This window comes from Gigantopelta aegis, chromosome 7 (assembly GCF_016097555.1).
Source record: "Gigantopelta aegis isolate Gae_Host chromosome 7, Gae_host_genome, whole genome shotgun sequence".
In the NCBI taxonomy this organism is placed as follows: domain Eukaryota; kingdom Metazoa; phylum Mollusca; class Gastropoda; order Neomphalida; family Peltospiridae; genus Gigantopelta; species Gigantopelta aegis.
In genome coordinates this window covers 14,967,529-14,995,200 of record NC_054705.1, presented here as the reverse complement: position 1 = coordinate 14,995,200, position 27,672 = coordinate 14,967,529, and the positions used below count along the sequence as shown (strand labels likewise).

Below are 27,672 nucleotides of genomic sequence, written 5' to 3'. Positions count from 1 at the left end.
CCGGCTTCCGGATCATTGTTTTGTCACGAAATTTGGAAAAAAGTGAATCATTTTTGTTTGTAATCACATATTTACAAGATATACTTTATGCAACACCGACAGGTAATCGATTAAAGCTCATTGCAGATTGTTATGTCTAAAAATTCGATATGGCTCTTTGTTTTCTTGCAATATTTTTGTTGCAAAATTCGAAGTCTTTGTCGGCTTGTTGCTTCTCCCTTTGACAGCTCAAAATGGCCAGAGGGTACAAAATCTCAACGTCCTGGCCGGTGACCGGCGTGACTAACAGATTGCCAATCTGTGCATTTTCTTCTGAACATGACTCTGCATATTTGTTTTGCTTGCGTAGTGGGATAAGTAAAATTAATATAAATTAAAAGTTAAAATTTAGAATATTATTATTATTATAGCCAATATTATGATTGTGATATAGGACCTGTATTTTTGCAGGCAGGTGCACATCTCACCCACCCCTGTCTGGTAGTTCCCAAACTTAGCAGCTGGCTTATTATATGCATATTTGAAAATTAACTAAAATCAATGTACAGGTTAGTAACTTGAGGGTTTTATTTCTCAAATTTGACTTAATACCCATAGCTTTGCTTTTGGGAATTTGAGTATTGTTTTACCAAAAATTGCGAATTTTTTGTTTCATTTCAATGACTGATTAAAGCGAACTCAAATTAATACATCTATTTTGCATTAATAAACGTTATATTAGGGGTAGAAATTTACATGCTAAACACCAAAAATATTACTCAAAAGACAGATGTTTTTTAGTGCATAATTCTATTATAGTTTAAACTAAAAATGTGATGTATGTGCAGTAATGAAAATCAGCAGAAAATTTCACTAGTCTACCGGACAACTACATCTAGAAATCTACTTGTCCACCTATAATTTCAGTTGTCCCAAGTAAAAGATTTGTTTTATTCAAGTGCAAGAACAATCTTCTTGATTGCTCAAAATGAAACTGCACTGAACATTTTTATTTGTCCACCGGATAACCAAGTTACATTTTGCTTGTCCGAGCAGATTTTCACTTGTGAGGACAAAAGGACAAGTGCTTATTTCGAACTTTGATTCGAATTCAGAATTCTGTTGACCAAACCACTATCTCTTATTGGTCAATACTAAGGGAATTCCCTGTTTTACAGTGGAAATGGTGCAGTGTCATGATTTATCAGTTTGCAATATAATCTCAAACGGAATGACACGTGGCGTAACATCAACCAATCAGAAGTGATGTAGAATTTACATGAGGTAATACTAATTAATATTAAACTAACAGTGGGTCTGTTTTATGTTTCAAATTGTATTTGCAGGTTATATTTTATGTGACTGTTGAAGCAATGAAGTGATGGTTTACTAACTCTTCTATCTTACAAATATGGACGTTAAACCAAGTACATTTGGAGGTGGGATGTATGATACTGTGAAGGCAAATGCTTCACAGAAGAGGTAAGTGTTGAAATGCAGTATAAATTATTCTAGATATGACAGACACAGCCATTTCTGCATTTATGATACTAGTAAGATTTTCTTGTACATATATTTTAATTGACTTCAAGTCTACTGAAATTTAACAAACAGTGACAAAAAAGACATTGCCATTCTATGACCAGTTTTGTCTGACATTGCTGTTGAAAAAAGTCACACTATAAATCTAATAAATTGACCAATTTAAGACTACTTTTTAGAAATGTTTGTCAATTTCTAACATAATTTACTTCCAAATTAAAGTTTGAGAACTAAACATCCCTACTCAACAAAATGGGCTGGATTTACAAAACCCGTTTATGACTTACATGTGTGCATTCATTTAAAATGCTTAAACACCTGCTTAAACAGACTTCTTAAATTAAGCCCGATTAATTTTCAGCCTTCAGTGTTCTTGCTGCTCCATTTAAATGGTGCGGACTGCCCTGCTATTACATTTTGCCGCCCTCCTTTCACATTCTGCTGCCCTCATTTTTCTGCAGTCCTCTTTATTTTCCTAAGTTAGAACTTGGTAGGACAAACCAAAATAAGAAAAAATATATTTTCTTTGTGGAGCAGATAACGTTTTACATTAAATGTTTAAGTGTTACTGTTTCATTTGTATCTCAACAAATGATTTTACAAATTGTACATATAAGCAGAATATTTCTGTAATTTCTGAATCATGGTGTGTTTTTTAGGGTTGTTTTTTTAATATCAAGCTGAAGCGGTTGCTACATGACAAAGCATCTAGACAGATGAATTGCAAAATTACATTATCAGTGTAACATGGGTTAAAACAACAACAATTTTTGTAGGATATCTGTTTATCAATAATTCAGATGTTGCATTTGGCCAATGAGTCATAAATATACAGAACTTCACATACATTGTTTTTGCTTCCTATTTATTACATAATTTTATTTTGCACAAGAATATATATACCATGAGACTGCATAGCTATTGAGTGGTATGTTCTTGCGCAAAATAAACAAGTGCAATAAACAGGAAGCGAAAACAACGTAAGGTTCTTTATTTATTACATACCTTCTTTTATTTTTTTTAAAACAGTTTTTTATTTAGCGTTACAACTACACTTTCTTAAATCTATTACTCAATCCTGCATTCATGGATTTACTTAACGTTAAGAATCATACTCTATGGCAATCTTGTATGTTTCAAATACGATATATAATGTAATTTGTAAATCAGACATGATGTCAGTAATAAAAGGGTGCTAACTCCAGTAAAAATAAAAAGGAAATTCCCCATTTACAAGTTCCGGTCCAGATCGCACACATGTGTAATAAAAACGATAAATTGATCACACGGTTTGAAAACATTTTTATCACTATATAGTAATATTGAATAGGTATTTAATAAATACAAGTACATTATATAATAATTTTTCTATATAACATTCAGGCAACCTCCAGAATGACTACTTTGCACCTTCTATACACAGTACCGGTATATACACCAAATTAATACTTTAGAATTAGAATTTTTGTTTATTCTGCATTTTTCGTGCTTATATTCAAGTACGGTTCAAGCCCACTGTCCTGGGCATACACCTCAGCTATCTGGTCTGTCTGTCCAGGACAGTGGGTTAGTGGTTAGTGGAAGAGAAGTTAGTGTAGTAACTTGCTTTGAGTGGAAGCCGACATTGGGATGCGAACCCAGTACCTACCAGTCTTAAGTCTTTATCTTTATTTAAAACATATTTTATTATTATTCAGCTACACATAAAACTGTTAAATGTAATGTGTGTATATAAAACATATATATAATTATCAGGGTTTCTGCCAGAGGGTAAAACAGGTATGACGCCATACCCAAGTTTTTTTGTAGAATTTTAAATTTTTTTAAGTTAACTGTTTGACAACTCTTATCATTACTGTATGATTTTCTTAATCCTAACCCGAAACGTAACCCATTTTCTTTCTGGAGGAGGCCCAACATACCCCCTGTTGACTGTGGTTGCATTCAATTCCATAGCGCCATGCCCCCAAAAACATTTCTGGCAAAAACACTGTTAATCCTGCTTGTCTTTTGTAAATTACGGGTGGAACGTAGCCCAGTGGTAAAGTGCTCGCTTGATGCACAGTCGGTCTAGGATCGATCCCCGTCGGTGGGCCTATTGGGCTATTTCTTGCTCTAGCCAGTGCACCACGAAACACTAATAATAATAATAATAATAATAATAATAATAATAATAATGTCTGTATATATCTTTAGATCTGGTCGTGGCCTGAAGAAGAATTCTAAATATCTTGAAGCGTCAGAGGATGAATCGGAAGACTCGGTTGCTAAAGCGAAGATAATGAGGAAGTGTGAGCGAGCGGGCTGTCATTCGAGGATGCCAATCTGCTTCGCTAATGCCACAAACAGGTAAATAACAAAATGCAGGTCTCAGAAAATTGCTAGAATGGTAGTTATGCTTTAACCATGCTGCTGTCAAATATGTGTGTGTTACAGGCCAGCTGTAAGTGTTCTGATGTTTACGTCTGTATGTGTGTTGTGACGATAAATATACAGAACTTCACATACGTTGTTTTCACATCCTATTTATTGCATAAGTTTATTTTGCGCAAGAATATATACCACGAGACCGCGTAGCGGTTTAGTGGTATGTTATTTCGCAAAATAAACAAGTGCAATATATAGGAAGCGAAAACGACGTATGTGAAGTTCTGTATTTATTACATACCTTCTTTTATGTTTCATAAAAACGTTTTTTAATTTAACATTATAACAACACTTTGTTAAATCTATGATCAAAACTCCTTTCATGAATTCATTTAACGTTAAGAATCATACTCTACGGCAGCCTTGTGTAATGTTTCAAATACGATATGACGTCATTTGTAAATCATATATGATGTTGGTAAATAAAAGGCACTAATTGCAGTAAAAAGAAAAAAGGAATTCCCCATTTAAAAGTTTATGACACGGTTTCAAAATACCTTTATCACTATAGTAAGATTGAATAGGTGTAATAAATGGTTTAAGCATGTATTACATGCATGTTGTAAGTGTGCTGATGGTAAATATGTGTCACTGTGTTACAGGTGTGCTGGAAATGGTTACACTTCAAGATGGTATCATATATCTGACGGGGAACATTTCTGCAACGAATGCTTTGAACACTTTTACAGAAGGTAATTTACAAAATTAATTTTTATTAATGAACAGATCTCTATTGACACATTTTGTACATTGGGCTTTGTTTTTGTTTTTTACTTTATTAAAAAAAACCCCACATTTTAGGTGCCCTTATCTCTTAAGTAGCGTGATGGCACACTGAGCTTCGCTATTAGTTTTACATTATAAAAAAAGCTCATTCCATAACATACTTTTAACACTGACATGAAAAGATTAAATTAAAAGCTTACAGGAACGCACTACTTTTGAGAACCCTTCAATGTTTTCCATATTTTTGGGTCAATGTCATTTTCATCTTTGTGTTTTGTTTACAAGGTGTATTATAAGTAGCAGTTTGACAAATAGCATATCAATGGGTCAAAGTTCGATGTGCATCTAACTTTGAATGTTGCATTAAATTTAAGACCATGTCTGCCATTGGTGAGATTTGTGATAGAACACAAAATGTTGTTTCTATCTGGGCAGTAAATTCCTTTATTTTAATTTGAAAGTCTAAGACAGATAGATCTAAAACTAAAAGAAAATATGGCTACTGGAAATAGATCTAAAACAATTGACTGCTTTTCACTGGCTGCTATTTTGAATCCTGGGGGCTGACACAAGTAATGTATTAATCAGGGTTTCTGCCACAGGGTAAATACCAAAATTTTTGGAAGATTTAACCCTAAATTTAACCCATTTTCTTTCTGGGGAAGGCCCCCCCCCCCCAACCCTGTTGACTCTGCATTTAATTCCATAGCGCCATACCCAAAAATAATTTCTGGCAAAAACACTGTTAATCCTGCTTGTCTTTTGTGATTTAAAGGCGGGGCGTAGCCCAGTGGTAAACCGCTCGCTTGATGCACGGTCAGTCTAGGATCGATACCCATCGGTGGGCCTATTGGGCTATTTCTCACTCTAGCCAGTGCACCACGACTGGTATATCAAAGGCCGTGATATGTGCTATCCTGTCTGCGGGATTGTGCATATAAAAGATCCCTTGCTACTACTGGAACAAAATGTAGCTGGTTTCATCTCTGTGACTGTGTCAAAATGACCATATGTTTGACATCCAACAGCCGATGATTAATAAATCAATGTGCTCAAGTGGTGTTGTTAAACAAAACAAACTTTTATAACTTTTGTGATTTGTTACCAGCTATAAAGAAGGCTACAGCGTGTTTGAGAAGTGGAAACATGTATGGTCGACTCAGGGCACAACGGAACCGACACATCGGGTGTTCATGTGCGACCAGTTCCTTCCCTACTGGGTCCAGTGTAACCTGTCATCGTGTCGCAAGTGGCGCCAGCTGAGTCGAGAAGCGAGTCTGACACCAGAGTTCATCAATAAATACGTCTGTGGGATGTCTCTGCTTGGTGTCAAAGTGAGTCGGATATCTTTTATTTTATTTTATACTTGTACTGTGAAAGGCTGTGGTATGTACTACCCTGTCTGTGGGATGTTTCTGTTTGGTGTCAAAGTGAGTCCGATATATTTTGTTTTATTTTATACTTTTACTGTAAAAGGCTGTGGTATGTACTACCCTGTCTGGGATGGTGCATATAAAAGAACCCTTGCTGCTAATCAAAAAGAGAGCTCATGAAGTGACAAAAGCGGGTTTCTCTCTCAACATCTGTGTGGTCCTTAACCATATGTCTGACGCCATATAACTAAATAAAATGTGTTGAGTACGTCATTAAATAAAATAAAAAAATCAATTTTTTTTACTGTGAAATCACTTTTGTTTGTGGGGGTCTAATTTGTTTTTTGTAATTCGTGGACTAGTGCAGCAGGGCTCGAATTTAACGGTGGCCATGCTGCAAATTGCTGTAATGCCCTAGTCATATTCCTCAATTAAATTAAATTAAATTAAATTAAACAGTCTTACAGTCTTATTTTGCATGGTACTAGCTAACTGGTCATCACACTCGAACATGACTCCTGAAAGTTGTTTTATTATGAAAACATGAAACCCTTGTTTATTTTAAATGGTAACTGTTGTGTTATATTAAAGTCTCAGACCCTTGTTTCAACCCGTGAAAATTAACATAAGTTTAGTTAATCTACAAACCTGTAACACATTTGGATAAAGTTACAATTGAGTCAAACATGAGTCTGTAACTTTGAAATGGTGAAATACCTTCTAAAAATAGACTAAACCTCGACTCCATAACTGTTACTTCTCACATGCGTTTTTAAAAATATGTAAAATGCATTATGTGATATTAAAAACACCAGGATGACCAAAAACACTTCGAATGTACGGAAATTGATAATCTAAACAATAAAATGTAAGTAAAGTATTATTTAAGTTATCAAAAACGGTTATAATAGTAAAAAATAAGCGTTAGTGTTTAAAAACTAGGGTATGTCCCTTTAAGACATTTGTAAATTGTTAAGTTTTCCTTCTAAATTGTCCTGCTTATTCGCTGTAATTCCCTTTTTAAAAAATCTCCATATGTTTAGGCTAAATGGCCTTGCCGTCTAATTTGCTAAATTTGAGGACTGGTGCACTGAAGTGTTTGACAAATGTTTGAGAAAGTCACCAGCCCTCACAGAAGCTTTGATTAGTGTCCTATATATTATAGGAATATAGGTAAATATTTCCATTAGCTCTGACCAAAAATTCACATGCTGTTACTGAGAGCTAGTGGAATTGTCAAAACCCTAAGTGCAGTCAATGAATTTAAGAGCACAACAAAAATATAATATATGTATAATACAAATTTGTGATACCAGTCCTTCACATCTGAGGTGCATAATCGTGCTTGCACACCTAAACACACCTTAATTTTATCTCAGAGTAACAACATATCGTAACATCATGCCTCCCACTGGTTGTTTCAAAAGAAGTTGCTTTGACCCCAGCTGACATGAACGAATGAATGAATGATTGAATGAATGAATGTTTAACGACACCCCAGCACGAAAAATTCATCAGCTATTGGGTGTCACCCAGCTGACATGATACATTATTAGACGTGATAACCATTATAACAAAAGCTGATTATGATGGTCTGGATTTGTTCTGCTTACAATTTGATGTTGTAATAAATGATAATAGACAGTAATTTCTTGCTTCTTTTTTTTTCAGAAAGAAAAGCAATTTGCTGCCTGTTGTATTCCAGAAGATGACGTAAGTGAATTCATTTCAGCTTATTTTCGTGTTTATATCCAATTAAGGTTCAAGCACTCTGTCCTGGGCACACACCTCAGCTATCTGAGCTGTCTGTCCAGGACAGTGGATTAGTTATTAGTAGTTAGTGAGCGACAAGAGGGTGTAGTGGTCTTACACCTACCCATTGAGTTGTTAAAACTCGCTCTGGGTGGGAGCCGGTACCGGGTTGCGAACCCTGTACGTACCAGCCTTATGTCCGATGGCTTAAGTGTAAATGGTTTCATGTGTAATTAAGGAGACTGTGTTTGGTTTGGTGCCATTGTTAGGTGTTGCTGACTGGTAAAAACCTTTTAATGACTATGAAAGTTACATACTAAATATAGTTTCTTGTTTTTGTGTGTATATTCAATGTGTTTCTTGTTTTTGTGTGGATATTCAACGAGTTTCTAATAATCCTAAATGTTTGCAAGTTGCCCAAACTGGATTTTATCTTTCAATAATTTTGTACATGTGAAAAAACAAAAAGAAGAAGAAATAACGTGACCTAGTACAAACACTAGGATGATCAGAAATACATTTAATGTAGAGCCACTGATATTTAAAAAAGAAGAAATATTTAATATGCAAGTATAGTCATTAAATGTCTCTGTTGGTACAGAACTGATCTTTATTTTGCTCAAGACCACCAACCGGTAGCATCAGAGGATTATATACATATAACAAATAAATATAAATACACATCCGTCAAGATTGCAAGAGTCATATCTTTCTAGTATAAATATGAACATAAATAGATATAAATTTTAAAAATTAATAACAGAAAATGAAGCAAAATAAAATAGGTTTTCAGGAGGAAAAGTTACTATTTATAATATTAATAAATTCACAGTTTTTTTAGGCAGTGGGCTACAAACTCATAACAGTCCCTTTAAAAGATAGTTATTAAATTTTTACCTCTTGAATTGGATTGTACAGCATTTGAAATTCACTGACAAAAAGCTGTTGTAAAACTGAGTTTCGATAACATTTTTGTCTCACTTTTATGCAGTCAACAGCGTCAAGTTTTATGTTGAGCTCCATTATTAAAATGTCCCATTTACCTCCATTGTTCACAAATGATTAAGTCCTAGACGATGAAAGTTACTTTATAATTACATTGAGATGAACATTTATGGACACAACTATAAGCAACATCAAATATTTTTGTGGCAGGCAAAACATTTAATTCCACAGAAATTATGGTTGTTACTATTTGGTATTTACTTTATTCCATATTATTTGTACTAAACTGCCATCGCAAAATTATATGAATTTAAAAAGCTGACTGTGATATATATTTGTATATATACAGTCAAACTTTGATCTCTTGTAAACTTCAGTCGCTCAAACTGAAGCAACTGTCCTTGTCGAATTACTATACAAACTAGTAATAACGGCCTTCGAAAACTCAAACTTCGAAAAATCGAAAAAATCGATCTCTCAAACTAATTATTTGGTCCCGCCATAAAGATTTAATAGATTATGCACCTAAAACTGGATGCGTGTGGATTCTCATTGTTGATAGTATTTTAAAGACGAATAACTTGTCAATCAGATATGGTGTAGCTGTCTCAGTTGGTCTGGCTGTCAAGGATTATGGTGATAATTATGGAATAATAGATCGTCGACAAAGCTAACTGAAATGATCAAATTTGAGCTCGTTTATATTAATTCCTAAAACTCAAACTCTCTGAAACTTGAACTATTTCCTCATCCCCATCAATTTCGAGTTACCAAAGTATGACTGTGTGTGTGTGTGTGTGTATATATATATATATATATATATATATATATATATATATAGGTAGTTATTAAAAAGAAAAAATATATATAACTACCTTCAGGCAGGCTTGTTAAGGAGTCTTCTTGTGACAAATAACATGTTTTCACTTGTTTATATATTTTCAGCGAGCATCTTTGGCCAACGACCCGAACTGGTTTTCTCAGCTTAGTAATCCATCATACCTGCAACCCACATCGACGTTCAGCATTCTGGCCGAGTACTACCCGGAGAAAGTTGGTCTGAGTGCATCCGACCCCAAGATTCTCGAACTCAAGTCAAAATCAATGGGTATTTGATATAACATGTATTACACACACTTGACAAATGATCATGCACAAAACTCAAGTAGAATCAGTGGGCATTTCATATAACACTTATTACACATGACAAATGATCATCCTTGGAATTCGAAGTGAAAAATAATGGGTATTTCATTAAACACATATTACACACATTTGACAAATAATCATTCTTAGAACTCGTAAAAAACCACCTAATGGGTATTTCATAAAACACGTATTACACACTTGACAAATGATCATACTCAGAACTCAGAACTCACCCTTGAACTTAGGGCCCCGGTAGGTCAGGTCATGTTATAGGTTTTAACGTGCACATTCAAAGCAAGCTGTTATAGTGCACGCCTATCATGGGTGCAGGTGTCGACTCTAACCCTTGAACTTAGGGCCCCGGTAGGTCACGTCACGTCATGTTCTAGATTTTAACATGCACATTCAGCCATGGATGCAGGCAGGGCTTCTAGAATTTTTATAAAATCCACTAGCCATGGGATCAGTAATTTTAAAAATTTACTAGCCACAATTAAAAATCCACTAGCCCTACTTCAAGTAACTACAATTTTACTAATAGTAATAATCAGATATATTCTAAAGAGGGAAATAGAGCTTTAAAACACTAAAATTGGGGGGGGGGGGATATTCATATTTACAAAATAGACTAAAATGAAGCATTTGAAAACTTTTTTTTTACTAGCCATCGGGCATGGCAATAGTAGTTATTTACTAGTCCAACATTGAATATCACTAGCCACGGGAGTGGGGCTACCATAATCTAGAAGCCCTCTGCAGGTGTCGACTCTCTCCAGCTCCTCCGTCCAGGACTACACCCTGGTGAGGGACACGTACTGCTTTACCTGTACTTTGAGAAGGCTTGCTTATCTTTCATTACAGACGCAGTGGCCTGCTGTGAATATGTTCGCCCATTCCAGTCACCGAACCAGCCCCAGCACGCATACAGCTTCCACCCAGCCATGATGGAGGACGACGAAATCCAGGAATTCCCTCATATCGCCGGAACTCACCCAGTCATGTTCCTCGCAATCAGAAACCTCATACTCTCGCGGTGGTCAGAAAACATCAAAGTGAGTTGCTAATGGTTACTCACAGTAATTTCAGGGAACATTCTGTCATCACAGTTTTGAAGAGTGACAGTTTTTAATCCTTTTTAAATTAGTTGGAAATTGTTATTTAGCATTTTGTTAAAGATGCAGACCCTAGTTTAACCCGTAAAAAATGGACATTAAAGTTTAGTTAATCTACAAACCTGTAACTCATTTGAATAAAGTTACAATAGGGTGAAAGAAGACTAAGAGTCTGTGATGTTAAAAACAGGAAAAATCCTTAAAAATAGACTAGAACTCAAATCAATAAACTGTTACTTCTCAGATGCATGTGCATTTTTAAAAATATGAAAAAATTCAATTTTTGGTACTTCAAACACCAGGATGACCCGAAACACTTCGGTTCAACGGAAATGGATGATGTAAAGAATGAAATATAAGTAATGCTTGATTTCAGTGATCATATAAATGGCTCTGCTAGTGAAAAATATGCTGTAGTGTTTAAAAACTAGGCTCTGTCCCTTTAACATTGTAGCCGTCTCTGAAACATGCATAGCTAATTGCAAGACAAAAGAAGCATTCTCTTTTCACAATTTTGACGCCTTTTTAATCATTTGAAAATTACTTGGCGATTGTTATTTCGCTCCTTTTTTGTTTATTGTGTAGCAATCTCAGAAACATGCATAGTGAATTGCAATCACGAACGTACTTTAGTGATGTCGTTACACAAAGCAAAAGTTAGTTTTACTGATGCAAGTTTCCATAAAACCACAAATCTTTTATGTGGCCGAGTAAGGACTGGATGTTTTACGGTCCGATTTTGATACCAAACTCTTGATGCTTTATTGTGTTTTTGTTTCTCATTTAGGAATGGCTCACAAAAGACGAATGTATTGGCCATTTGATCTGTCGAGGTCTTGCAAGGATCCGATTGGTGAAGGAGTTGCCACGGGTGATCTGGTTTTTAACGAAGAAGGGGTACATCAATACGGGTCTTCTGAAACCTCCACAAGAACTCTCGCCGTGGCCAAAAAACACAAAGGTTTGTCACTTTGAGTAGTGTGTTCCCTAGCTTGTTTTAGCATGGGGTGGCACCATGCCTCAATATTCTAGCACCATCTTGCCTTAATCAGCGCCATACTGCCCTGAGATTAAACGAGCCTTTTTCAGTAATTAATTCTAAAATTGCCTTTATAAAACACCAAAAAAGGTATTATTAATTAATAAAATATGCCTTTTATATCTTTTGCCATTCATTTATTAAAGCAAACATAAATTTTTCAATTCATGTTTTTTTCAATTAATTTTTGTCTATTTTTAATGAAATACAAGTGCCCTGAAAATTGGGAAAATGCCCCAAAAGTGTTTGGTCTACCATGCCTTGCCTAATTTCTAGGGAAATCACAATTGAGGCTCATTAATAAAATATTTGTTGTGACGTACACATTGACGTCGCTAGAGGGGGTTGTCCATGGATGGGCGACTACGTCCCATCCTAGTCACACCGTGGGGGAAATTAGTAGTCAGTTGAAAATTGATTAGCAATTGCTGTTTAATGTTTTAAAATTGAGTAGCGATCTCTGAAACTTGAATAGCAAATTGCAGCATCTGTCGTAAAAATATTAATTTCTTTTACACCACGTTTTATATTCCATAAAACAACCCATAGACACTTTTGTTGACCCCTTCAATTTGGGTACCACCCCCCCCCCCCCCCCCCCCCCCCCCCATTAACATGTAACATTTAGAAGCAGTTACAGCTGTAAATGTCTGTGGTGTTGGTTGTGTCGTAAATAAAGTATGACTTGACAAATTTGATTTTTGTTTCAGAAGGAGATTCTGATTATCGGTGCTGGAGCCAGTGGTCTTGCTGCGGCACGCTATCTCACACATTACGGCTGCAAGGTTAGTCGAAACCGAGAATATTTTCAGTGCTATTTTAAACTTAAATTTTTGTTTTTGAAATTAAATTATGTCCAAAATATTATGGTGACTTCAACTTCTCACTAATAACTCAGCGACTGGAGTCAGTATTTGGCAGAAAAAAATTGCCATCTACAGTTGGTCCCACAGGGAACGTTTTTTTTTTTTTTTTCATACTATGCATTTTACTATAAGTTATTTATTTCTGAGCCGATTAATTTGTGAACTTCACACAAAAATAGTATTTTTTGGTTATTTTTAAAAAACTTTTACTTTTTTACTTACGTCAAACCAAACTTAAAATATTTTTATAGAATGATGGAACAGACTGTAGATTAAGATCTGCAGGTTGTGACAGTCCCTGGTTCAAATCTTCTAAGTTTTAAGTTGATTTATCTCTTAAATTGGGCAAGACGTAGCTCAGTGGTAAAGGAATCACCTCATGTGAGGTCGGTCTAGGATTGATCTCTGTTGATGGCGCCCCTTGAGCTATGTTTCATTATAGACAGTTCACAACAACTGCTGTATCAAAGATCATGGTATGTACTGACCTGTCTGGGAGAGTGCCTATAAAAAAACACCTTGTTGCTAATGAAAAAAAGTATTGGCTTTCCTCTAAGACTACATGTCAGAATCGTCAAATGGTTGACATCCAGTAGTCGATAATTAATAAATAAATGTGCTCTAGTGGTGTCGTTAAACCACAAAACCTTTTTGTTTCAAATCCTCTCAGTTCACGTTGATTTATATCCTTCCTATTTTTTCTATAAATTCAAAATAGTAATTTCATATACTTACCATAATATTTTCATATACTTACCATTTGTGACACCCAATAGCCGATGTGTATTTTTGTGCTGGGGTGTCGTTAAACATTCATTCATTCATATACTTACCATTTGTCTCACCCAATAGCCAATGTATATTTTTGTGCTGGGATGTCGTTAAACAATCTTTCATGATGATGATCATAGAGCTTGGTGCATGTAGAGACATTTCCTTTCGGTTTCCATGCTAATACTTATGCATAGCTTCTTCTGTACTCTGGCTTCAGTGGACTTGGTTTGAGTTTGGAGTTTTCCTTCTCCTAGGAGAGTTTCCTTACTAGGATTCAGAGCCTCTCCAGTCCAGTTTTTATTTTGGAGTTTACTTCTCCTAGACAGTCGTCTTTCTTGACTCGCGTCCTCTGTCCGGTCCATATTAGTCTAGTCTCTACCCTTTGACCAGTCCAGCTTGGGTGACCCTACCAGGAGCTGATGCTCCAGCTGGCATAGCTCTCCAAGTCATTGAGACATGCAAGCTACCTCACCATGTCAAGGAATGAACCATGAGATAGATTAATTCATTCATTCCCTTAAAATTAAATACTTTCTTACCGATGCCCAGCCACTGGCGCTCCCAGAGACCGAGTGTGAGATGGACATGCCTGAACTTCTCTTGGATATAGGCACGTAAATATAGTAACCGCAACTGTATGTTCAATTGATTGTTTTTCTCCAGGTGACAGTTCTAGAAGCAAGGGATCGTATTGGAGGTCGAGTTCACGACGATTACTCGATGGGACGCTGTGTCGGGAAAGGTGCACAGGTTCTCGTCGGGTATACAAACAACCCAATCTCCACCATTTGTTACCAGGTATTTTAATATTAGTTCTCTCGTCGGTTATACAAACAACCCCATCTCCACCATTTGTTATCAGGTATTTTAAAACATTCTACTTAAAACATTTAAAGCATTCTACTAAAGGCATTCTACTTTAATATTAGTTCTTGTCAGCATTTGTTATCAGGTATTTTGAAACATTCTACTTTATGAGTTCTTGTCAGATGTACATTGTCTTCATTTTGTTTTCAAACATTTAAGTTAACAGTAGGGTTTCATAAAAGTGTGTATTTGAGTCTGTCTGTCTGTGTGTCTCTCTGTCTGTCTGTGTGCGTGTGTCTGTCTGTCTGTCTGTCTGTCTGTCTGTCTGTCTGGCCATTCATCTGGTTCTGTTGTTTTCATTTCTTCTGTTTTCAGTTCTTCAATTCCATGATTCAAATCTTTGTTTTTGTTTTTTCAACTTTTTATCCCTTTTTTATTATTATTATTGTTGTTATTTTGAACTCATTAATTTTTTTTTTTTTTTTTATTTATTTATTTATTTATCTATTTACTTTGTGTTTTACAGGCTGGATTAGAACTGACAGTGATGAGTGAACACTGCCCACTGATCAATGAGAAAGGCCAAGTAATCGATGAACTGTTAGATCGGCGGATCGACTTCCATTTTAACGCTCTGCTCGATATTATTGCCGAGTGGAGGAAAAATAAAGATATTACTGCCGATGTCAGCTTGTTAGGTGAGTGTGTTCATCTCCCTTGACCTGCCTCGGTGGCGTTGTGGTTAGGCCATTGGTCTACAGGCTGGTAGGTACTGGGTTCAGATCCCAGTCGAGGCATGGGATTTTTAATCCAGATACCGACTCCAAACCCTGAGTGAGTGCTCCGCAAGGCTCAATGGGTAGGTGTAAACCACTAGCACCGACCAGTGATCCATAACTGGTTCAACAAAGGCCATGGTTTGTGCTATCCTGCCTGTGGGAAGCGCAAATAAAAGATCCCTTGCTGCTAATCGGAAAGAGTAGCCCATGTAGTGGCGACAGCGGGTTTCCTCTCAAAATCTGTGTGGTCTGTAACCATATGTCTGACACAATATAACCGTAAATAAAATGTGTTGGTTGCGTCGTTAAATAAAACATTTCTTTCTTTCTTTCATCTCCCTTGAATTTAGAATAATCAACAGAATTTTATTTACATTTAAAATTTGAAGTATATTCATTTCAACTTATTTTCAAGTTTATTTCCAATTAAGGTTCAAGCACGCTGTCCTGGGCACACGTCAACTATCTGGGCTGTCTGTCCAGGACAGTGGGTTGTTAGTGAGAGAGAAGAGGGTGTAGTGACCTTACACCAACCCATTGAACCCTTAAGAACTCGCTCTGGGTTGGAGCCGGTACCGGGCTGTGAACCCTGTACCTATCAGCCTGTAGTCTGATGACTTAATCACTGCACCACCGAGGCCAGTTCAGTATAGTCTACCATTAATAAAAATAATACAGATATCGATTTGTTAGATTTGTGCTTTTAATGATTATCTCCCTTTGTTAGATTTGCACTTTTATTGATTATCTCCCTTCTTTCAAATTATTTCTGTTGGTTTGTTTATTCAACTCAACTGAACTTTATTCAGTAGTATATTAAACCACAAAATATTACTTAGGGATGCACATTTTTCCATGGATATCCATCTTTGGGCTTGGTGTTCATCTGGGCTCTGTTCCACGAAGCAATCTTAGCCCTAAGATCACCTTAAGCAGGGATTCTAGAATTTTTATAAAATCCACTAGTCATGGGATCGTTAATTTAAAATATTTACCAGCCATGATTAAAAATTCACTAGCCCTACTATTTTAAATACAATTTTACTAATGGTAATAATTGTATGTCACCTACAGAGGGAGATGGAGTTTAAAGCACTAAGGTGTGGTGTGGGGGCATTTTTCACAAAATGCAGCACTTGACAACTTGAACCGGCCTGTCGTAAAAGAGTAGCATATGTAGCGACAGCCAGTTTCCTCTCAAAATCTGTGTGGTCCTTAACCATATGTCTGATGCCATATAACTGTAAATAAAATGTGTTGAGTGCGTCGTTAAATAAAACATTTCTTTTTGACAACTTGTTTTCTGCTAGCTATCGGTCATGACAATTATAGGAGTTATTGACTAGCCCAACACTGAATATCACTGGCCATGGGAGTGGGGCTACCATAATCTAGAAGCCCTGCCTTAAGTTTATAGCTACCATATGCACTTAGCCTGGGAATCTTTCCAGTTTGGGTTCACAGGAAGTTTCCTGTCTACTACTTCCCACCACTAATGCCTTGGATAAATATTATAAAAGTTACAGTTTGTTTTGTTTAACGACACCACTGGAGCACGTTGATTACTTAATCATCAGCTATTGGATGTCAAACATTTGGTAATTCTGACACGTAGTCATCAGAGGAAACCCGCTACATTTTTCCTAATGCAGCAAAGGATAATTTATGTGCACCATCCCACAGACAGGATAGCGCATACCATAGTCTTTAATATACCAGTCGTGGTGCACTGGCTGGAATGAGAAATAACCCAATGGGCCCACTGACGGGGATCGATCCCAAACCGACCGTGCATCAAGCAAGTGCTTTACCACTGGGCTAAGTCACGCCCCCTATTGTATAAAGTAAAAATGTATATATATATATATTGTGGAGTATGAAGTAACCTATTTCCCTTCATTATCATATGTTAATTTTTATTTCAGAAAAGTTCAAGGAAATGCATCAACAGTTTGTCGAAGAATCTCAGATACAGTTTTCAAAAGTAAGCTTTCTCGGTTCTTTTAACTCAGATGTGTCCAACATAACAAGGGGCGGGATTTAGCTCAGGCGGTTGAGTGCTCGTTTGATGTGCTTGCGTCGCAGGATCAAACCACCTCGGAGGATCCATTCAACTGATTTTTTTTCTTCTTTCCAACCAGTGCACCACAACTGGTCAAAGGCTGTGGTATGTGCTTTCCTGTCTGTGGGGAAGTGCATATAAAAGAGCCCGTACTGCATTTGAAAAAAATGTAGCAGGTTTCTTTTAATGACTACGAGTCAGAATTACCAAATGTTTGACAATGTGCTCCAGTGGTGTTATTAAAAAACCCCAACTGTTCCAGCATAACGATTACGAGTCCTTTAACCATATCCAAGTGTTGAGTGTGTAGTTGTCCACAGTTTTAAACATGTCCTGAGGTGTCACAAAACTTTCTTTTCCTTTGTTTCTCAGGAAGAAATGCAGCTGATTCAGTTCCACATTAGTAACCTCGAGTACGCATGCGGCGGCTCACTCCACCAGGTGTCAGCACTGAGCTGGGATCAAAACGAGGACTTCCCCCAGTTCGCCGGCGAGAACGTCCTTCTCAAGGGAGGTTACTCTCAGGTCCTGCAGAAAATCGCAGACGGTTTGGACGTTAGATTAAATACAGAGGTATGAACACGTTGGGTTGAATTTGCGACACTTGTTTTTGACTTAGATATGTGTAACCACATGTATTTACAATGCTTAAACATACGCGTTTAAGAAATCACACTTTGTAAGTTCGGCCCATAGTGTATACGGAATTTATTAACAGGCAAGACATGTATTAAGATCTGCCTATATTAAGATCTCACCATACCTAAAGTTTTAATCTGTTTGCTGGTATGAAAATAAGTCGAGATAGGGCTAGTGAATTTTTAATCTTGGCTAGTAACTTTTTACAATCACCGGCCTCGGTGGCGTCGTGGTAGGCCATCGGTCTACAGGCTGGTAGGTACTGGGTTCGGATCCCAGTCAAGGCATGGGATTTTTAATCCAGATATCGACTCCAAACCCTGAGTGAGTGCTCCGTAAGGCTCAATGGGTAGGTGTAAAACCACTTGCACCGACCAGTGATCCATAACTGGATCAACAAAGGCCATGGTTTGTGCTATCCTGCCTGTGGGAAGCACAAATAAAAGATCCCTTGCTGCTAATCAGAAGAGTAGCCCATGTAGTGGCGACAGCGGGTTTCCTCTCAAAATCTGTGTGGTCCGTAACCATATGTCTGACGCCATATAACCGTAAATAAAATGTGTTGAGTGCATCGTTAAATAAAACATTTCTTTCTTTCTTTCATCTCCCTTGAATTTAGAATGGTCAACAGAATTTTATTTACATTTAAAATTTGAAGTATATTCATTTCAACTTATTTTCAAGTTTATATCCAATTAAGGTTCAAGCACGCTGTCCTGGGCACACCTCAACTATCTGGGCTGTCTGTCCAGGACAGTGGGTTAGTTGTTAGTGAGAGAGAAGAGGGTGTAGTGGATTTGAAAAACAGTTCTAGAATCCCTGCAGGCCTGTATTTTGTAGTAGCCTCTATATGGATTACCAGAGACCATTCTTATTTCGATGTCGGTGGTGATTGCCATATGTTCTGGTTTTCCTTGTTATTTTTGATCTAATCTTTGTTTATTTTACAGTTTGGTAAAAATTCTTTCTTTTTTTTGTGTGCAAAAAATCAGTGTTAAGATACTATTTTAAGTTTTAGTTTTAATTTCCTTGGACCAAATGACGTTCTGTAGAAATGTTTAAATAATAAATTGTTCAACTAATTCCTTTACTTAATAAGTTAGTTTGTTAATTTTAAATAATTTTGTTTTTCCCAGGTGACTGGTGTGGATTATTCCGATGAAATAATTTGTGTGTCTACGTCGTCTGGTTCTGTGTACCGTGCAAACAAGGTATGTGGAATCTGTTTTTATTTCTAATGATGCAGGAAGACTAAACACATTGCATTGTTAAAGTGACGGACCATAGTATTTAAAACATTACAGCATATTTTTCAATATTAGAACTGTTTCTGACAATTGAATTGGGACATTACTTAGATTTTATTGTTTTCAATATCCATTCCGTACAGGGCGGGATTTAGCTCAGTCGGTTGAGTGCTCATTTGAGGTGCTTGCGTCGCAGGATCGAATCACCTCAGTGGATCCATTCAGCTGATTGGTTTTTTTCTCGTTCCAACCAGTGCACCACAACTGGACAAAGGCTGTGGTATGTGCTTTCCTGTCAGTGGGAAAGTGCATATAAAAGATCCCTTGCTGCATTAGAAAAAATGTAGCAGGTTTCCTCTGATGACTACAAGTCAGAATTACCAAATATCCAGTAGTTGATGATTAATTAATCAATGTGCTCCAGTGGTGTCATTAAACAAAACAAACTCTCTCTCCATTCCATATATCTGAAATGATTCTGGTCATCCTGCTATTTGTAATACCACCAAATTAATTTTTCATAATTTTAAAAACACAGGTACCTCAGTAAATGGTTATAGCAATGACCTCCATTCTGGTTTTAGGGGATATTTCGCAGTTAAAAAAAATAAAAAAAATTGGATTAATGAATGTTATAAAAAAAAAAAATACATCTGTTTGTTTACTTTTAATTATTATGTTTTATATTCCAGGTTCTGATGACTCTTCCATTAATATTGCTAAAAAAGGGGTGTGTCAAGTTTCACCCTCAACTTCCTGAAAGTAAACAGAAAGCGTTTGTCACGCTTGGGGCAGGTACTATGGAAAAGGTAGGTTTAAAAAAAACTGTTTACTAGCTTAAAAATCTGATAATGCCTTTCTTTAAACCATACTTACACGGCTCGAGTTTAAGGCTGGCCATGCGACTAATTGCCATTATGACCTAGTCATATACTCCAGTGCCCTGAAATTAATCAAATTGTCACAACCAAACTGTCCAGGCCTTATTCTGCATGTTAGTAATTGGTCACCGTACTCGGAACCAGATATCTGAAAGTTGTTTTATTACAAAAAATATGAAATTTTTCACTTTTTTTTCTCTTTCTTTTCTACTTAACCTGACAGTTATATTAAGACACATGTGAAAAGTTGCCTTTTATTACCCATATGGGCAGCGAGATGTGGGTGAATATATTTTCTATCTTTGCCTAGGGAAAGATAGAACCTATCTTTCCCCGCTGACGTCATGACGTTAGTTTAGTGACATCATCAGTTTCCTCGACTGTCAAGTCTCTTTGATGAGATTTTACAAAACATTTAGCTTCACCAGTGTTCAGTTTTTGTTGAAATCGTTTAAGCAATTTGTTCTTGTTAACAATTAAACATGCTCTGAACTAATTTCTTTGTAGTTCATTCACTTCCCACAAGAAACATCAGTTCATGACCTCTCTTGCTTACATTTGATTTGTGTACCTAAAGATAGCTTTTGATGTCATTGCTTTTCATTCGTGACGTCATCAGTTTCCTCAGACTTTCTCATCTTGTATATTATATAGTTTGTGTCATGTAAGAAGTTTAGTTTAAGTTTGTAAACTATTTACACTATGGGTAATAAATACAATAACCCACTCGATACTCAGAATTACGGATTATCTGTCCCTCGTGAAATTAATGTTGTCAGTCACTCGCTAAAGTTTGTGACTGACGACATTAATTTCACTTGGGACAGATAATCTGTAATTCCTCATAGCTCGTAAGTTATTGTCTATGTCTGAAATGACTCCCATAAATCTCCATCAGTCTAGGCCAAATGGTCTTTCCCTCTCATTTGCCAAATTCAAGGCCTATACATATCCTGGCATTTAACATGGTAACCAAATAAAGACATGCAAATTAATCAGCCTACAATGAACAAAATTTAAGGATCAGAGAATAAAACATCTGAACTGTCTGACACATATTAATTTTTGTTACGATTATTACAGCTTGCAATGCAGTTTGAAAGAAAGTTCTGGAGATCGAAAACGAAGGACGATAACTTCTTTGGTCACATACCGCTGGACGAGTCCAAGAGGGGCCTGTTCAGTGTGTTCTATGACCTGTCGGCAGCCAAAGGTTCGGAGTGCAATATCCTGGTGACGAACATCACGGAGAATGCTCTACGCTTCATCCAGGGCAAGACGGATGCAGAGGTGCTGGAGATGTGTCTGGACGTTCTCCGAGCGTTGTTCCCAGAAATGGTGAGTGATTCGTGTTAAACACTGTGATGTTCCCTGAGCGTTGTTCCTAGAAATGGTGAGTGTTTCGTGTTAAACACTGTGATGTTCCCTGAGCGTTGTTCCTAGAAATGGTGAGTGTTTCGTGTTAAACACTGTGATGTTCCCTGAGCGTTGTTCCTAGAAATGGTGAGTGTTTCGTGTTAAACACTGTGATGTTCTCCGAGCGTTATTCCCAGAAATGGTGAGTAATTTGTGACAGAGTGTGACTGTTTAGTTTCAGGCTTGTGTTTTTTTTATCTAATTTCAGGTCTCTCTCTTTCTGTTTTCTTTCTTTTTTGTCAAATGCAGGCCCTAATATAGCCAGTGAAATAAGAGGTTTTCTTGCCGAAAATGGGCTCATGTTGCCAAGTTATTACAGTAGTGAGAAGTCGAAGTCGCCATAATATTTTGGACCTAATCCGATTTTTTTTTTAAAAATAAAAAAAATCACACCCCGACATGTTTAGTGTCATAGGCAGTGTAGGAAGAATGAAATAGTCTTGTGTCATGCTCATATCGGTCATACCTACTTGACCCATTCATTTATCATGAAGAAAGATCCTCCACCTCAGTGTGCCCAATGTCAGTGTACTCTGATGGTGTGCCACATTTTGGTGGAGTGTACTCATCTCATGGAAACTAGAAAAGATATATTTCGACAACAAAATGTGGCGATGGAATCATTTCAAATCCATCCGGAACTTATATTACTGTTTCTCCGTGATACTAACGTTTATTCTAAAGTTTTATTTTATCTATCTATGATTTTTGTATTTTTACACAATTCTTTACACTGTGTTTTTATTTAACTGTTGAATTTTTATTATGATGTGGACCATCACTATGTTTTGCCTTTACCATAGTTTGACATCCAAAAGCCGATGTATTTTTCGTGCTGTACCTCAATGCATGTCGTGACTAGTCGAGTGTTGTTAAAATCCTGGGAAATTACATTCATTTAGGTACGGTATAGAGGTTTCATCTTTTTTTTCGAAGTCATTTCAGCTTTTATTTTTAAATCATGAGTTTCACCTCTGTGTAGTTTCCAAGATCGCTACCTTTCCTGTTTCGCACAAATTAATTTCATGTTCCTTTCTCTGCTGTGCTACAGGATGTGCCGCCACCGACCAACTATTTCCTGAGTCACTGGCGTGAGGACCAGTATGCCGGCATGGTGTACAGTTATCTCCCTGTCGGAAAAGATGGGTCCGTATACGACATCATGGCAGAAGATGTCGACAAAAAAATCTTCTTTGCAGGAGAGGTAGGTTCAAAGGGGAGGCTATGAGGCAGGGAACATTTTGTTTTCAAAATTTTTATTAGTGACATTTCTGGTCAATTGAAAATTGATGAAACTATTGTTAATTATTTTCAAATTGTACAGTGATCTCTGAAACTTGCATAACGAATCACAATGCGATGCTGAAGAGAAAAAAGACTCCATCGTATGTGGGCATGTGGAATAGAAAAAGAAAGAAATGTTTTATTTAACGACGCATTCAGCACATTTCATTTACAGTTATATGGCGTTGGACATGTGGTTAAGGACCATACAGATGTTAAGAGAGGAAACCCGCTATCACCACTTCATGGGCTACTCTTTTTGATTAGCAGCAAGGGATCTTTTATATGCACCATCCCACAGACAGGGTAGTACATACCAGGGCCTTTGATATACCAGTCATGGTACACTGGCTGGAACGAGAACTAGCGCAATGGGGCCACCGACGGGGATCAATCTCAGACCGAGCGCTGTACCACTGGGCTATGTCCCGCCCACTATGTGGAATAGAAAAAGTAGACCCACGGTGGTGGAAATTTCAACCTGGGACGAGACTTTTATTTGAAACGCATACGTTGGCTTACATATGGCTTGTGCTTCGCTTACACCGTAACCTTGTGAAAGTGAGGTTATATTTCTAGTTTATGTTATTAAGTCTAGTAAATTAAATTTAATTTCCATCCATTGAATCACTTAATGTATTGAGTATAAATGTGCCCATGTGTGCAAACTAGCTATTTATTTTCTATCGTAAAAATATTATTTTCTGTTGCCTAGTAACAGTCCGTCTTGTGTGATTTCAGGCAACGAATCGCCAGTTTCCGCAGACCGTGACTGGTGCCTATCTCAGTGGAATTCGTGAAGCACAGAAAATCCTCTCTCATTCAGCCACATGACAGGAAGTGTACAGAGCATTCTCATTGGACAGGAATATCATGTGACCATAAGTGCACCTTTGATAGGGCAGACTGTTTTAAAAAAAAAACAGCTTATGGCCTGTTGTGAATCATTGTGTTCATATGCTGGTATCAGCATTTTCTTTCAGTTATTTGACCGAGTTAACCCTTTTGAAGTCATTTCACAAAACAAAAGAATGCTATTGCCTGTTGTGAAACCATGTGTTAACTGGCTGATGGCATTGGGGGGTTTTAGGGAATTTTGTTTTGTGTATTTGACTTGAGTTAACCCTTTTACGGTCAAATGAAGAAAATGTTTTGACAGAACAAAACCATTCTGTGTATTTCATGGCAAATAACTTAGTTGGGTATGTTTTTTATTGTGTATATATATCATATAGAAGATCATACTGTGTCATTATATGTTTAGTAGTTAGAACTATCGCAAAAGTATGAAACATGTAGATTGAGGGTGTGAGATGTTAAACTGTACCATAAAATATGTATTACTGGAATCATAAATGTAATGGGGTTATTTGCACTTGGTTAGGGATCCATGCCTTTTCTCTATGACTAATATTGTCATACATGAATATCTTGTATTTTACACTAATCAACAATAGTTATTTTAGGCAGTAGGCTAAATATTTGGACAGACAAACACACACACACATTGTAACATACACACTGTGACACGCGAACACACACATACACTGTGGCACACAGACACACACATACACTGTGGCACACAGACACACACTGTGACACACAGACACACACTGACATAGTGTACATAGAGTACTCGAGGGTCAAACTCAACCCAGACCAGAGTACCCAACACTTGCTAGACCTTACTAGATGAAAATCAAACTAAGGAATAAAGAAAAGTGGAATTATGCATCTTAATTTCATCACTGAACATGGATGCCAAATCATGTCATTATATTGCATTCCACACGTTCGACTTTTGATTTCCCTCCGTGTCTCATAGTCCTATAATGTAACCAGTGGCAAGCATATGGCAAAATGACGTAAACAATTATAATTAAATGTGAGTGCTCTTTCTTGCACGGGTATTTAAGTCCTGTGAATGAACTCAAGTTTTGCTAGACACATTGACACACACAGTTTTACAGACACACACAGACACACACACACACACACACATGCATACACACACAACACGCACACACAGACGCACACACCTCATATGTCTAAAACTATAATGCAAGTTTGTACTAATTTTTAGAAGGAGCAGTTTGCGACCATGCCAGAACATCCTTTAGTCACTGTTCTACAGAGATATGATTATGAATGTTAATGGTTCTCTCATTCAGAATTTAACTAAAACGATAGGTGGGTAAATTGTAGATCAATATAGTACTCTTTGTGTAAAATTGGATCTAATGTAAACATAATACATTTAATGAAACTCCGTGTTCCATGAAAAACATTCTAGGTCACACAAAAATATGGGACATAAATCTCATACATTTGGCAATTATCCGTCACAATGTAATGATTTCCACCATGCTGTTTTTTTATTGGACGTATGGTACTGGTGACCTGGTCATCACCTAGGAGTAGCCAGTCATATATCTTGAAATTGTTAACACACGTATATGTGTGAACAGCCATGTGTTATCAAAAATAACACATGGTGTTCTCACCAACAGGTGTGTTAAAAAAAATTAAAATGTAATCGGGTCTTTATTTTAGTAATAGCATAACCGTTTCAGTTAATCACTTAACTTCACTATGTACAGACACACTTTTTTTACTTTGCTTTTCTGGAAAAAGTCATCAAAAAAAGAAGTTATTTAAGCGTTTAAAGGGATTTGTTTTTTCTTTCCCTCATTCATTGTTAATGGGCAGGTTTTTTTGTAAAGTTTATTATTTAAAGACAGATTTTAATAGATGTACTGGTACACACTTTCTATAATACCTATTCTTTTAGAACATTTTTTGTTTAATTTTTGTTTTATATACAATAATATATTTATACTTAGGCCATTATACAATGGCATAGAAGAAATATAAACATAAGCAGTTTATAATAAACATATGATAAGATGATTGACAAATACATCAACTACAAGATAATATTTTACCCCTGCTTATATTTGCCTAACTTTATTCAGGGAAAAAAGATCATCTGGATACAACTGCAGCATATTTAGAATTGTAAGTGAGGAATAGCAGACCAAATAGATGAAATAAAAACTAGACATGTTAAAAGTTATTGAAAAGTTTTCAATGAAAACCATACTTTCTACTGTCATTTGAAACCGTATTCTTTACCAGTTACGGATAGCTGGATCTTTTTTTTTTCCAGTCATTGAAAACCATACTGTTTTCAGTCACGTAAAACTTTGATCTGATTATGGTAGCCCCACTCCCATGGCTAGTGATATTCAATGTTGGGCTAGTAAATAACAACTATTACCATGCCCGACGGCTAGTGAAAAAAACAACCATTTAGTCATTTAAAACCACAAATGTATTTTGCTGGTATTTAAAAACAAATAAATAAAACAAATTTATTATTATTTAAAAAAAGTAAAACATTTTTTACCAGTTAAGGAAAATTGTGAATTTTACATTGTAGTAAGCAGTAATGTTTTGTAGTCATTTAAAACTTATGTTGGACCCTTATTTGCTATGGCGTCACCTGGCATTGACGACATTAATTCACCTAAATGTAATATTTTTTCTTAGTTCCACATATCTTATTAACGTAGTAAATAAACAGGGCTTCTAGAATTTTTATAAAATCCACCAGCCATGGGATTAGTCATTTTAAACATTTACTAGCCACGGTTAAAAATTCACTAGCCCAACTATACAATTTTACTAATTAATATTAATAATTGAATACGTCACCTAAAGAGGGAGATGGAGCTTAAAAACACTAACATTGGGTGATGGTGGTGGGGGCAGGATATTCATATTTACAAAATAGACTTAACTGCAGCATTTAACATATATCTTTTTACTAGCCATAGGGCATGGCTATAACAGTTATTTACTAGTCCAACACTGAAATTCACTAGCCAAGGGAGTGGGGCTACCATAAACTAGAAGCCCTGAAATAAAATATGATGCTGACATAGAGATTATTATACGAGCTTGTGTGTCGTACTGATTTTACGAAACGAGTGTCAGGATTTGTGTATTGCCTGAGCGAGAGCGAGGATAATACATGAATCCTGACACGAGTTTAGTAAAATCAGTACGATTCACACACGCGAGTGTAATAATTTCTTTATTATCCACATTATCCAACATATTATTTTTATGAATAGCAAGCTAGGACTATATCAAAACGTTTGAAACTTAACTAAATAGAGACAACGAAATGACGTCATTTTCCTAAATGACGTCAGTTTTGATAAGCGTTTACACTAAGGAAGCCACATTAAGTTATGACGTCTCTTCACAAAATTATGTCATCATGGTGCACGTGAAATCATTATGACACACGTGGGTCATACTGGTTATATTTCCCTGAATATCTTGAACTATTATGTGGATAATAAAGTTGTTTACATTCTGAACTAATTTTACAGTGCTTGTATCTTGTAGGGTTCGACAAATCCACTAGCCCTTGGTCCCGGCTAGTGATGTTTTGGTCTAGGCTAGTGGGAAATTACGAACTCTATTACTTTAATACATAGGGCACCAGCCATGGTTTCTGTGAGGGCTAGTGTCTTTCTTAAACATTTGTCAAGCACTGCAGGACTTCTAGATTATGGTAGCCCCACTCCCATGGCTAGTAATATTCAATGTTGGGCTAGTAAATAACTACTATTACCATGCCAGACAGGGCTTCTAGATTATGGTAGCCCCACTCCCATGGCTAGTAATATTCAATGTTGGGCTAGTCAATAACTACTATTACCATGCCAGACAGGGCTTCTAGATTATGGTAGCCCCACTCCCATAGCTAGTGACATTCAATGTTGGGCTAGTAAATAACTACTATTAGCATGCCAGACAGGGCTTCTAGATTATGGTAGCCCCACTCCCATGGCTAGTA

General features: G+C 36.6%; 1 protein-coding gene across 1 annotated transcript; it reads left to right on the top strand.

The window, feature by feature from the left end:
* LOC121376788 (lysine-specific histone demethylase 1B-like) lies at window positions 1–26,481 on the top strand. Its single transcript, XM_041504561.1, has 19 exons — window positions 1–102; window positions 1,326–1,461; window positions 3,718–3,870; window positions 4,551–4,640; window positions 5,783–6,008; window positions 7,719–7,760; window positions 9,690–9,852; window positions 10,755–10,945; window positions 11,793–11,966; window positions 12,755–12,829; window positions 14,348–14,482; window positions 15,018–15,189; window positions 17,196–17,254; window positions 17,705–17,905; window positions 19,108–19,182; window positions 19,911–20,027; window positions 21,183–21,437; window positions 22,567–22,719; window positions 23,541–26,481. Exons 2-19 carry the CDS (start codon window positions 1,391–1,393, stop codon window positions 23,631–23,633), a joined length of 2,445 nt encoding a protein of 814 aa, XP_041360495.1. The 5' UTR covers window positions 1–102; window positions 1,326–1,390; the 3' UTR covers window positions 23,634–26,481.
* Window positions 26,482–27,672: the final 1,191 nt, after the last annotated feature.

Coding starts and splice junctions, on each gene's coding strand:
- LOC121376788 (XM_041504561.1), top strand. CDS start 1,391: ATGGACGTTAAACCAAGTACATTTGGAGGTGGGATGTATGATACTGTG. Junction 12,830..14,347: donor TCACACATTACGGCTGCAAG/GTTAGTCGAAAC, acceptor GTTTTTCTCCAG/GTGACAGTTCTAGAAGCAAG. Junction 14,483..15,017: donor TCTCCACCATTTGTTACCAG/GTATTTTAATAT, acceptor TGTGTTTTACAG/GCTGGATTAGAACTGACAGT.